This window comes from Anas platyrhynchos, chromosome Z, assembly GCF_047663525.1.
Source record: "Anas platyrhynchos isolate ZD024472 breed Pekin duck chromosome Z, IASCAAS_PekinDuck_T2T, whole genome shotgun sequence".
Classification (NCBI taxonomy): Eukaryota; Metazoa; Chordata; class Aves; order Anseriformes; family Anatidae; genus Anas; species Anas platyrhynchos.
In genome coordinates, this window is record NC_092621.1 from 41083750 (window position 1) to 41098151 (window position 14402).

The following is a 14402-nucleotide window of genomic DNA, read 5'->3' on the forward strand; positions in this document are numbered from 1 at the left end:
TGTCATTAGATCAGGTTGCTCATAGTCACATTCAGTCAAGGTTTGAACGTCTCTCCTAGAATGGTGAAGGCACAGGTCCAGAATTTCTTGAGCCAAGGAATAATAGTTGTGATTTTGAGAAACTCAAAATCCTTAAGTCACTTCTGTTTGCCTCATTTATTACAAAAAATTTCAACAAGAAGTCTAATGTATGATGAAACGTATATACATGAATTAGAAGGAGGTGGTAGTTTCCAAAAAAAAACTTTAATGAAAATTGGATGACAACTCTCATAATCAAAGGCAAGGGAAGGAAATATTGGTTTAAGAACCAATTATTAAATCACACATTATTATGTTGAAACAACTTTAGGTGCAGCTACATCAAATAATTTCTTAAGATACAGTATGAGCCTTAGAACTATCATTTTCATGTCTCTTAAGTAAATCTCTAGATTGTACATGGATGAGAACAGAAAGCCTAGATGGAGCTTCTTCTGTACTGTTTGTCATGTCATCTGTTAACAGATGACAAACTGGTACAATGTTCTAGTCACACCTTCTTTTTACGTCAACAAAAAATAAGAAATGGCATGAACTAAAAAAAAAAAAAAAAAAAAGCCATGAACCCAGATTTTGAAACTATACAGTACTGTCTCTAGTCCTCATATAAACTCAAGTGGTTAGTGTTGTTTCTGTATTTATTGCTCCGAGACCATGAGATTTAGTACATTTATAAGAGACACCTATAACACATATTAGAATGGAGCCTATCCTGGAACACGGATTAATACACTTCATCTATGAAAAATCCTTTACATAAAGAAACAACTTGATTTTAAAATGATAAAGTCCTAAACAGTGCTTTTTGATAAAACTGAAAATTTATCCACATCTGCTCCTATAATTCTGAGCAAAAACCTGACCTAGAGGACATTTCACACCATAAACTTATTTATCAGAGAGTTGATTCCTTCATTTTTTATCTCACGTCTAATTCTGTCAGTCTTTCTTTATATAGTGAAAAGGTCAAATACACCTGGCATTTCAACTTGTAACACATTCTCCTTCATCACGTCATATAAGACTTAGGGACAATTTACTTAATTTACAATACTATTAATGTAATTAGTATATTATGTCCTCTGGATTGAGTTTTGTCCTAATTTCCACCAATGAATCTTGACAGACTTACTGTTTTATTAAGGGCAGAATTTGGAACACTAAAATAGCCCTTCTTTTACATGTATTTAAAAGACAGAATCATTTCAAAACTGTACATCATCTGAATATTTTGAAAGGTGTTTAAATATACCATCCTTAGCAATTTCTCATATTTTATATTAATGAATCAAAGCAGATGCCTAGTTATGCACAATCTAGACACACACTTGAGAAAGGAGAGATAACGGTATTTTTGAGAATTGCCTGCCAGAGGAATCACTGTTACAATACTGTTGGGCAGCCATGCATGCTCTTCTTCAGGTTTGAAGCCCCCATTCTTTGACCTTCAGATCTTTGTCACTGCAGTGCAACTTCTTAAAATTTCAATTTTCATGTGCCATTAAGTGCCATTCTACATGAGGTTCTGAAAGGCGGGCAGTCTGAACATTTGTCTCATTTTCAATGTATGATGTCCTCTTCCAGAGTATTTATACTTTATTCCTCAGAACTATGAAGTCTTAAGTCTTTCAAGGGTATGAAGACAGAAACTGTGCCCAACTTAATCCCAAACATACCAAGTGAATAAAAGCCCTTGAGAGAAACTAGCAAAGCCTCTCAACTCAGTGTAGCCTCATCTGATTTATAATCCAAATGTATTTCTCTTGAACAAGCTAAACAAGGGAAGAAATGACTTACAGCTAAGAGTTTGTCATGCACGACATTCTGAAATACAAATCTGAGTCTTAAGGGCTCTAAACCAGTTTCATAATCATGAAGGGTCATACAAACATGCATGCATTGAATGCCAAATAATAATTCTGAAGATTTATGTTTATACATTAAAATGAGATTAATGAAACAATTTATTAGCTAAAAAGAATCCAACAGATGATGAAAAAGTATAGTTTTCTTTGTAAAAGATACTACAAGGAAAGACTTCAGGCAATAACATGCAGTGGTCTAATTAAAGTAGGCTGTCTTACAAAAATCATACTGTATAATCAGGCCATGAAAGCAATGCAAAGGGAGTAGCAGAACATTGCAAGTTGTTGAGTCAGATCTTTTAATTTGAGTAAGAGGCACTCAGATCAAAGGAGGATTAGATTCTAGTGTAGTATCACACTGATGCTGTACATATGAAGAAAGTAGGGCACTCTCACTTTGCTGCTGAAATTTTAATGCCATTTCACAATTATGGAGTGTGAAAAAATATCTCTTGGTTGATAATCAGAGTATCCAAGCTAAATTACTGACTTCCCCAGTGAGCTTGTCACACCACAATAAAGAATTAAAAATATTCTTAATTCAAGGTGTGATCTAGCCTTTAAAACCTTTCCAAATTTCTGTGATACCCACATTCAAACTATACTTTACTTCATGCAGAATAAATACACCCATTATTCTCCTATGTATTTTAGGACTGGAATGTCTGGAGGTATAGCAAAGGAGTAAAAAAGGGAATATAGCAGTGCTCTAGTATACTGACTTTTGTCTAGACAGGCCACAGCTTGCTGAAAGCCAAAACTTAGCTGTCCAGGTAACAGAGTCCTCAGGGTGCTGGAATGTGCTACTGGGGCCTGTACGTGGGCCTGTATGTAAGACTTGCAAACAAAAACTGGTATGAATTAAACTTATGAACAGATTCCAAACTGAAAGTCAAAAAGGTTCATAAGTTTTCCACTGTTGTTAATAAGAAAAATAAACAGTTTAGCAGCGAGGTGCAAAAATCATCTTCAAGGTGAAGATGAGTTTTACAGTTTTACAGTTTTACTTCCACAAAGGTAGAAAACTTGAAAAATCAGAACAGCTTTCTGAGTACGATGACCATTTTCACAACAGCTGAAAAGTAGTTACAGAAAAGCTATCACAACTTGAGGTATCACTTCAGGCATCAGACAGCCCAGAACAGAACATGATCTTAAGTTTGTGCATTCAATTCACAGAATGTGAACCCTTTTAGCTTACAAGAACACTGCACAAGACTGTGTACTCCAAATGATTCAGCCTACCTTCTACAGTATAGATGCTCTATGTCATGATCTGCAAATTGACAGTATTGGACCAAATATAAAATCAAGGGTTTTATCTAGCCACCTAGCTAGAAGAGGATAAATGTAGTAAAACACAATTATGTTAAGCCTTTCCTATGAGAAAGATGGTTCCTTCCTTTTGTTTAAAAGGATGAAAACACAATGGGTTGAAGAGCTAACACCAAAAAGTTTCAAAATTTATTTTGGACAGTTAGATAACAGAATTTGAAAATTATCATAACAAAGTTTTCTTTATGTGATTTCCAATATAATTTGACCTGTATGATCAAAATGTTTGATACTTCATCGTTGACTTTGTGGCTACAAAAGACTAATGCAAACCAGAAAAAAAGATAGAACCAGACACTTCACTCTTGGCTTCAAGTGAGCCAAGTCTGACTTTGTTCTGTTTTTATCTACCCATCTAGCTTCCAAAATTACAAGAGATCAAGTTGGTGCTGATTACATCACTGTAACAAAATGTCAGCTAGTCACTTAAAGACCAGCTCTTTTTGTAAATTCAACCTTAGATGATATGGCTGATATATATTTGCAAAAAAAAAAAAAAAAAAAAGTAAAAATGTTTTTCTCTTATGGGAAGACTATACATAAAAAAGCATTCAGACTTTCTTATAAAAATAATACTGAATACATTTGAACACAGAAATGTGTCCAGAGTGTTCAGAGACACCTCTTTTACTTTGCTATGTCAGTCACTGTCTTAAACAGTGAAATCAGCCATGGAGGACTTTAAAATATTTTATTTTTTTCATCTAAATTTTTTAAGTATGTGTTAACAGACTTGTACAGGATAGTGCCAGTAACTCATAGAAGGTTGATGAATAACTGAAAATAGCCCTCAGGAAAGAAGAAAAAAACAACCAAACAAAAAAACCCACCACCACATACTCTCACTACTCTGTAAAACTGCATTTGAAATACCCAATACTAGTATGCTTTATCCTGTCAGCTTACAGGTCCCCATCCAATATATCCTGATTTTTGTTATTGTTTGAAAAAAAAAATACGATTATAAAATATAAGCCATCACAGTCTACGCTATAAGTCAACTGAACCAATTTTACTAGTGCAGGGTTTGTTCTAGCAAAAAATCAATAAATTTTGTCTTCATTTCCACTCTCAATTTTTATGGCTCTGCTAGTCAATACCTACTGTACAAACAGCCAAAAACATTTCTCTTTATTCAACCGTACTCCCTTTCAACACAAAACAGATAGGTTTCACTGAATATCCCACAGAGTGACTCAGCCTTCCCATAGTTCAAGATTAACCTCTAGATCTTTGCAGTACTTTTCAATCCATTGCGTGTAGTTGTACATGACTGCTGGGGGATGGATGCATTTGGAAAAACCTGGGACTAGACAAGTAAAATTATTTTTTTCCTCGAAACTGATGCTTTGTGTTTGTTGATGGTTTCTTACCTCATTGTCTGACTCCACAAGCACTTGATCATATTCACTAAGAGCTACTAGGAACATGATAGATGTGACGTTTTCAAAGCAATGTATCCATTTTCTTCTTTCTGATCGTTGGCCTCCTACATCCACCATTCTGCAAAATTAATATCCACATCAACTCCATGAATACCATAACAGATGAACATACAAGCACATACAAAAAAAAAAAAAACAAAAACAAAAAAGAATTTAGTTGAAAACACAGTTTGGTTTTCTTAATGTTTTTTCCATTGATATTAAAGTTTAACAGAATCTGTTGTAAGTAATCCTGTTTGATATTCAGACTGACGTGTTCCTGTATTTAAATTACTGTGAGTCTCAAAGCCTTCAAATTTCTGAGATGATAAAGTCTGCCGATCCTGAGTCACGATTACGGAATGTATACTCTGTATATTTAGCAAAACACATAACAGTCTCGGTGGTTTGCCTCTTCCCTCCAAAAATTACCAGTGTCAAAATTCCCAGTTTGCCAAAGATGACCCATTTTAAGAGTACATAAAGAAAACGAATTTACCTACTTAAGTTGTTAATAGCCAGCAGAAAAACTCAAATGTATTAGCAGTTTACTCTCACACTGCCCTCTGTCTCAGTGTAACTAAACTCTCAGGTGCCTAACTTGCAATTGACATCCCATAATTATTTTTTAAGCACCAGTACTTGCACTCCAGTAGACATGATTTCTCTCCAGGAGAGTGACTTCTTGCTAATACTTAACTACACAAGTGGTAATTATGCATTCCATAATTTACAAGAATTAGGATACCTGATTGCATTTTCATGTTATTATTCCTAATAAGACTTTGATAAATTTTACTGAAAAGATGAATTATAGGCTTTATCAGTAATAACTGTCTTCAGAAAAAGAATAACTTAATTCTCTTTCACCCTTTGACATCTTTAACATCAGCTGCTAATTACATGCGGACAGTGACACGAAAATAAAATAGACAAGCTCAAACTGTAAAAGCATAGAATAACACTTTTTTGTGCAATTTTAACCAATATCCTATATGTGGCATTATTAATGCAAGAGGAAGCAACAAAAACAAAGCAAATGCCTGTTAAACTTTTTTTCTACCTGAAAATGACGCTTTGTAGGTCGAATGGATATTCAATGATTCCTGTTGTTGGGACTCGAACTCTAAGCACATCTTGCTGAGTTGGCAGATAGGTGGAATCTGCTATGCGGTCCAAGTCATTAAGATAGCTATAGACAGGGAGAAACAAAAGGAATGCAAGACAGTGACACCATAATTTGACTAAGGAAGAGAGAAGGGAAGACTTGGGAGCGGAAATGGGCTGTGGGATAGGAAGAAGTGCAACAAAAAAAAAGCATTATTGGCATAAAAGAGGGAACAAACTGTAATGTGATCCATTCACCCTTCCTGGGCACTTTCACAGAGTTAAGTAAATCCTACAAAATGGAAATATAAAATTGCATAGTCTTATGTGACAACATAACACATTCCTTGATATTCACATTTCAGTGTCTACACAGATACATAGATAAACGTGAGTCTCCCAAGGAACAATGAAGTGATATTATCACTTCACTATAAATACATATATATGTATGTACATGGAGGTTTATATTCAAGTATATATGTATATAAAATATTTACCATTTATAAAATGATTAGGGATAAATGGCACTGCTTGAAGATCAATTAAAAAATAATAATTAAACAAAGAAGGAAAAAAGCACCCAATGACAAATTAAGGAACTTTCTGGATCTTGTTGTTGGAAGACAGCACTGATCCCACAGTGGGATCTCTGGCACTTAAAATTCCTGCATTTACACTGAAACCTCTGATCAGATTAATAACCCTGAAGTATGTGAAATACATCCCAGCTGATTAGCAAAAAAATAAATAAATAAATAAATAAATTTGCAATAAAATTCCTGGTAAAGATTCATTAACTACAACACAGAACTCAGTGGTTTGCATCTATAAAGCAGAAATATACTGGAGGTTTTGCCTAACTCTCTTAAGAGAGAGGCCTTAATAAAGATATGTACCTATGTGTGTGCGATGGCCTGTTTGGGTCCAGGAGCTGGACATTTGATGAATTCAGTGCAGCAGACAGCATGGGCTCTCCCCACAGCAGACATCTGAGAGAAAGACTGCTGCAGCAAATGAAGTTCTCAGGCATTTGATTACTTCCAAGCACAAGAATGACTTAGAGCTAGCCACTGATATCAGTTAACCTAAGAATGCCCTGATTCATTGCTGGGGAGGGCAGCAATGGACTCCTTGAATTTTTCAAATGATGAAGTATGTTCTCTTCCTCCTGGTTATTACCGAAGGTGCTCTTTTTAAATAAACCCCCACAATAAATACTTAGACTATTTCTAAATGCTCTGAAGGACTTGTTATGAAATAGTGGGAGCAAATTATCCTGAACAATGACAGAAACAAACCAGTTTGAGCTCTACCTTACAGCAAAAATTCAGAAGAATTTATCTGTTAGGTCTGGAAGGGATCCAAATGCCTTATAACGTTTTCCTATGATTTTATTCATGAGAGATTAATCTGATAGTAAACAATGAATGTGAGAAAGTTACATATATTTAGAAAGATATATTGAACCATCTATCTCAGATATCATATTCAGAAGCTATTACTTTGAAAATATTTCTCAGAATACAGATTAATTTCTGCCTGTAAGAAAAAGGCTTAAGAACATGAGCAATTCATCTGCCCTTAGATGCTTTGATGCTTTACACACACACACACCAAAAAAAAAAAAAAAAAAAGAACAAGTGCATCATCATTTGTTCGGGGAAAAAAAAAAAAAAAAGTGAAGGAAATTCATAACCACCACAAGAGGAAACTGATGGAGACCCTGAAACACCGTTTTTCCCCTCCCAACTGGCAAAATTGGTTTTGTTACTTCTATTTTGGAAAGCTACAAAGAAGCACTGTGTGTCACTACATGCTACAGTAGTATTCAAGACAGCAAAGAATCTTAGCAAAATAAATTGGCAGGTGTCCCTTTCATACAATCACCCTCTTGCACAATTTTGGAAAGCTTCAGCTGGTCTCTGATGCGATCCTGGTGACCGTACTTCTGAACCATGAGCACAGTGGACGTAGTACTAAGATACGCTCACTGATTTTAGAAAGCAAGTAATTTAAAGGCGTATTATTCAATAAGCAAATTTCATTTTTGCTACTTGAAGCCATTCAAAGGACAGATGAGTATTTTTTTTCTGTCCTAGCACAACTCACTGATGTCATTAAGTTCCACAAAAACTAATTTATCCTTTACAAATACATCTTTTCTTCATTCTTAGTTTTGTTCTTACAAATGTACTAAACAGAAACCTTCATACTCATTTCACCAGCAAGCACCATATACAGCCTAAAAAGTCCATAACAGAGTCCTTACAGATCTTTACAGAGGCCTGTTTCTTATCCTAGATTTCTTACCTAACAAACAAAAGAATGTAGAGCACTCTAAGAAATCTCCAAAACTATGAATTCAAACCCAGAATCAAGGAAGCTGTGTCAAAAACCAGTCAGAGTAACTCACAGAATATAAATAAATAAATAAATAAATTCTAAAAAGGATAAAAGAAAAAAACAGACAACATGCACAACAACCTACTGGAAAAAAAAATAAATTCATATTTGCAAATCAAGAACAGAATTTATAGTCCAACAAAATCAATTCATTTTTTGTTTTTGCAAAATTTAGTCCTTACTACTTTTACTTATGACTTAAAACCTAGTAAATAAATACTTCATTATATGCTTTTATTTAAATGAAAATAGCCCAGTTTTTTGTTGCACAACTTCTAAATCTGTTATTATTATTGTAATTTTTGTGATGCAAGCATACAACAAAGAGTCAATGAAATTCTTTAAGGTAGAAGAAAACCCTCCTTTTCTATTAAGCTTTTATTATTATTTATTTATTTTAAACTGAGACATATCTGCTGAAGAACTGTTTGTGCTGGAATTCAGATTTTAATAATGCTTGTGCATTCTTGCTCTGAATCAAAGGAATAGAGGTTTATTTATTTTATCCTTCTTTGCATGACTGTATTTTCTGTTACTTAAACAGTTCTGCAGATTAGCTATACTTCCTATTACCATATAACATACATAACTTCACATACTTTAAATGATTTGGAAGGGGGTTAAAAGAGTTTCTGAAAAAAAGCTTTGCCCTTCAAGATACTCTAAAATCACTGAAACCTACTTACATCTCTCTTACAATTCATGCCTCTTAAACAAAGTAAAACAATTTGTTACTATTTGTATTAATTACAGAATAGTATGATTCTATGTACACAGAGCTACACAGAAAAAAAGAAATACTCTTCTTTAAACACAAAAATAGATTTTTACATTGCACTAGGAGGTATGGTGTGATGGCTTGATCTTTCTTAATACCTTAGGTTGTTGGATTGATTTTACTATTTCAAAATGCTCTGCCTGGAAGTCAGTGCCCGTAAGCATCTGCAAGCTCTTTCACTTGCACAATAGCGCTGTAACAGATTTCTCTCAAAATGATTAGGAATAGTGAAGAAAAGCTATTAAAATTGTTCAAATTAAGGTAGATAATATGACTGATGTGAGGATACAGGAAGTCCACAAACCGCAGCAGAAAGACAGGCTGCAGCTATTACCTTCCTTGGCTTATCTATACCTTGTGAAGCCAGGGTTTCAAGAGTCTCTGAATTCACACAGGTGATGAAGGAAGGAAACTAGAAAACTGTATATACATATTTATATACACATATACACACATATATACATACATATATACGTATTTATGTATGTATTTATTTATATATATATATTTTTTGACATCCATTTGTTATAAGCCTGATTCACTGTAGCTTTGAAGTGCCTACTTAATGGTGCCCTAATCAAACCCCTGGTAAAAACATCACTCATGGGCAAACACATCCTGTGCACATACAAAAAAATTAACCATGTATGGTTAACCAGGTATGCACAGAGTGTTTTAGAATAACTTAGAAAATGATTTCTAAAAAGTCCTTTAGAACTTTCACCACATGCATGTATGCACAAATATTGGCATCAGCCTTTGTATCACAAATGACTGTTCAGCATATGCTAGAAATCGATACACATGCACTCTTGCAAGCAAATGATGAAACACATCATAAATATGAACTTTCACCAAAAAAAGTATGCCCAATAATTGCCAAAAGCCAATGTTTCCTTAATCTATTAACTTTATACATTAAATTACTAATAATTAAATGGATATTGGAAATATCCTGGCAACTGCCTTGAGACCTACTCAAAAAACAGGTTAACTGGAGTTACCCACTGGGAACTCACTTACACAGTGAGCAGCAGCTGTGTAAAGCATTTCAGTCTGATCTGTACGGCACTCTGAATTTATTTTTGCCACCTGTCTTACTTTGCTGAGACATACTGTAGTTACATGGCCTCTCACCCAAATAACATTTATTCAGCTAAGCATTATACAAAATAACAGAAAAAAAAAAAAAAAGGAAAATAGTATGAAATTACTTTAATGAAAAAAAAGAAGCAAAATCACATAGGTCCAAGTAAATTTTATAGTGCAGATGAAGTTTAAAAAGTTAATTATACCAGTAATTAGTTTTGTAAAAATGAATTTTAGTGGCTGCTGAGGTAATTTTCCAGGAGGTTGCTATAGTGACAGGCACAAGGTGCATTACCAAGGTAATGTGTGTGTAATGAGCTGCTGACAGTAGCTTTCCCCTGACGTCAAGAAAAACTGCCACAGCCTCATAGTACACTTGTGGTCTGCACACTGACCAGAAACAAAGGAAACCTTTTGTTTCCTAATCAGTATTGAGAGAGAAGTACTCATTTTTAATGCACTTCATATTGCTTATGACAAGGTCCAAAACCACAGCCAGCCTCCAAGGACCCTGCCAAGCTATGAAGGTGCTAATGATACCCTTGAAAGAGAGTGTTTCAAAAGTACCTTTTGTCCATATTTCAAAATAAACAGAAAGAACAGGGTAACAGGAATAGGCTGACTAGCTCTGTATTTTCCTACATGCCCTTCTCATACAGAAAACAGGCAAAAAGGTGAGACTCCTAACCCTATAAACAGGCAGTTTTAACCAATAACCTTCTTCCAGAAGGTAAATACAGCCCCCCTTGCCATAACACAGTAGCTCAACATTCACCTTTAATTCACTTTACAGAGCTGCGTCACCTAAGGAAAACTGGCCATTGAAACTTAGTTGAATTCAATTTCAGTGAATGAAGTCCCGAAACATCTTCAGTATGAAGAAACACGGGTCAGGCATTTCAAACACGTAACCTCCTCCAACCATGAACTTACATTTTCCAGCATCTCTGAGGTCAAATTTTTATTGCAGGTAAGCAGGTGACAGAGAAGCATTCTCTCAAGAATAATTCCGTAAGATGAATTTCTGTAAATCTAAACTAAATTTAGTGTATAGCCTAATTAACCAAGGGAAGATATTAAGGGATGAGCAGACAAAGACAGCAAGAGCCTTTGTCTGCATATAACCTTCATTTTCCTGTCCAAGGCTGAAACTGAGATTGTTCTATTCGTCAGTACTGCCCGTAACTCCTGCCAAACTCAACAGGCAAGACTGATGGAGCAAGACGCTGAATTAATATTCATCAGCATACTAATAAACCTCATGCTTTGAAGGAATCTCTCTGCCAACACCTTGCAAAGACAAGAGAAATGCCTGGAGAACATAGTGGCTCTGCAACACGTTGCTGAGGAGAAGCAATGGGGTGACTGGAATGCCACAAGAAGCATGCTCCAAAAATCTCTAAACCAGAAACAAACATGTTGAGATAAAGGTCATTACTAACATTGGTAAGAGCGTCAATCTACATCTAGTGAATATGACTTGTTACAATCCAGTCAGTAAACAACGAAACTTTTCCTTCATCTGAATGGGGAGGATGACAGTACAGGGGAAGAGGAAAGGGTCAAACCCCATAGAACTACAGAAAGTTTGTCGTTTAACTGAAGGTTTGTTAGGAGATGTCAGGATAGCTGCAGCTATAAAGGCAAGGCTTACTAACAATATTTTATACGCAAACGCTTCCACTGTGTTTAACCACATGCAAGATAGATGCCACTTGGCTGACTTTTTGCTGGTGTGGCACTAACTGTCAACATTTAGAGCTTTTAAATCCTAAAACTCTTTGATTTAAGGCAAACATTTATTTTCCACAACGTTAAGATAGTTCACAGGTATGACCCTTCTATAAAATGACCACCATTGTGCACATACCAGTGACAGCTCAGCTGAAAATAAAACACTAACCAAAGTTTAAGACTAAGGCAGATAATTTGATTAGATTTGCTATATCTCTGTCCTTTGGCTACTCTGCAAATGGGTCGAGCTACCCATACTTCTGTTGGGGTTTGGTGTATTTCTTTGGTGTTTTTGTTTGTTTACTTTTTTTTTTTTTCTGTAAAACTCTGAACCAGCTGTTGAGAGTACCACAAACTAGAACCATGTGCTGAAAAACAAACTCTGAAAGGGAAAAGCCTTTTTATGCATTTCAGAAAATACATACAATTTTATTGTCTACCAACTCCACGTATGTAAAATGTTAAAGCTGCCATAGTAGGACTTCTCCTGCCTCACAGAGTTGCCAGAATAACACAAGCATCCTTTCTGGTAACATGCAGTAGACTAAATTGAATCAATTTTCAGTGTACTAACAGGAGTTGTGGGAAAAAAAAAAAAATATATATATATATATATATATATATACACATATAATATGTGTATGTATATGTACATATAAATTAAATGTATATGTATATATACATATAATATAAATGTATATGTATATATAAATACACACATATATACATACATATATATATATATATATAAAAACTCGTACTGGTTGCATTTTCAGAATTTCTGTGGAGTTTTGCATTTCTGATACTCTCTACCACTGCTGAGAAGTTGAGGTACATTTACCAGTTTCCAGAACTACCTAATCTTAACCTAAAGTAAATAAAGTAAATCTTAAGATCTTTGCAATATGGTAGGAGGTAGATAAGTCTGCAATATGTTCCTTTTGTTGATACCCCATCCAAATCGTGCCTTTCTACCTCAATTTCAAATTCCTGCTTAGCTAAAAAACAACCTTAGCAGAAGGCTAAAAAAAAAAAAAAGCAAATTAAAAATGCTTCTGCAAACTGAGTATTTTAAAAATTATGTAAGACATTAAAAGTATAAAATAATAGAATGGCTTGGGTTGGAAAGGGATGTCAAAGATCATCTAATTCCAACTCCCATTCCATGTGCAGGGACACCAACCACTGTATCAGATTGCCCAAAGCCCCACCCTGGCCTTTAACCTCTCTAGGGATGGGGCATCCACAGATTCTCTGGGCAACCTCTTCCAGTGCCTCACCACCTTCTGAGTAAATAATTTATTCTGAATATCTAATCTAAATCTACCTTCTTTTAGCTTAAAGCCAATACCCCTTGTCTATCACTCCACTCCCTGACAAAGGGTCCCTCCCCAGGTTTCCTGTAGGTCCCCTTTCAGGTACTGAAGGCTGCTGTAAGGTGTCCCTAGAGCCTTGCCTTCTCTAGGCTGAACAACACCAACTCTCAGCCTGTCTGCATAGGAGAGGTGCTACTGTCCTCTAATCATCTTCACGGCCCTCCTCTGGACTTGCTTTAACAAGTTCCTGTCTTTCTTATGCTGGGGCCCCAGAGTTGAACACAGTACTCTAGGTGGGGTCTCACCAGAGCAGAGGGAAAGAATCACCTTCTATTCTATTGTGCAATCTTCATTTTTTCTACGGGCTGCAGTGATCTGGTATGCAGTCAATTTCATGCTGTGTCTTTCCTCAGACCTTCCTTTTATATTTAAGGAATATGTGTAAAGTGTAAGACAGAGCAGGAACGGTTCTACTAATAACATTTGATTTTGATCTTCAGATTCTCATTTTTATTTGCCATTTTTATCGTACTGCAAACAAGTGTTAGACTGTGTAAAGTGTAAGCACATAAAAGCAGAATCCACTATTTTGCAACACAAATTGCACCAAAATATAGCCTTACAACCTTCAAATATATTTTTTAAAATGAAAAGAAACAAGCAATGAACAGTATTAAAATGCTTATGAAATAATTATGTGCTTATGTATATTATAAATAGTGAGTGTAAGACAATATGGTTTTCTCACGCCAAAAAAATAGCAGTTACACAGATAGCTATTTGTAATTTGCTATACCAGTGTCAGCAGCGTAACAGGTCTCTTACAGTATTAGTCCTTTTGAAAGGCTCCCACAGGCATACAGCTTTATGAAACAAAAGAATGAATGTTGTGATCACTTGAGGCAGTACCATCAAACAGTAAACCGTTGTAGAAAAAAAAATAAATTCAAACATCAATCTTTCTTCTGGCAGGAAAAACACTATTTAACAGACAGTAAGTGCACTGAAATGCACCTATTTTGAAACGGCAACATGGAAGCAAAATGGTGTTTTTAAGAGACAGGTACGAAGGAATTAATTGTTCAGCTGAAGTCAACAAACTCATAAAACTCTGAAAGAATAGAACCATAGAATGGTTTGGGTTGGAAGGGACCTTAAAGATCATCTAATTCCAACCCCCAATATTATATAAAATATTGTAACATAACAGTTCCTAGATGACCAAAGAACTACAGTGCTGTTCATCTAACTCAAGTCACATAATCACATGGCTAAATTACCATACAATAACAAAGAGTTTAAAATA

General features: G+C 35.1%; 1 protein-coding gene across 1 annotated transcript in view; it reads right to left on the reverse strand.

Annotated features, from left to right (window-relative positions):
* Positions 1 to 14402, reverse strand: part of LOC101794123 (guanine nucleotide-binding protein G(q) subunit alpha) — a 131369-nt gene that overhangs the window by 19189 nt on the left and 97778 nt on the right. Inside the window, exons 4-5 of the mRNA XM_038170218.2 lie at positions 5730 to 5858; positions 4616 to 4745 (exon numbers count right to left, since the gene is read on the reverse strand). Coding sequence (XP_038026146.1) covers positions 4616 to 4745; positions 5730 to 5858 — 259 coding nt within the window. The remainder of the gene's footprint in view (positions 1 to 4615; positions 4746 to 5729; positions 5859 to 14402) is intronic.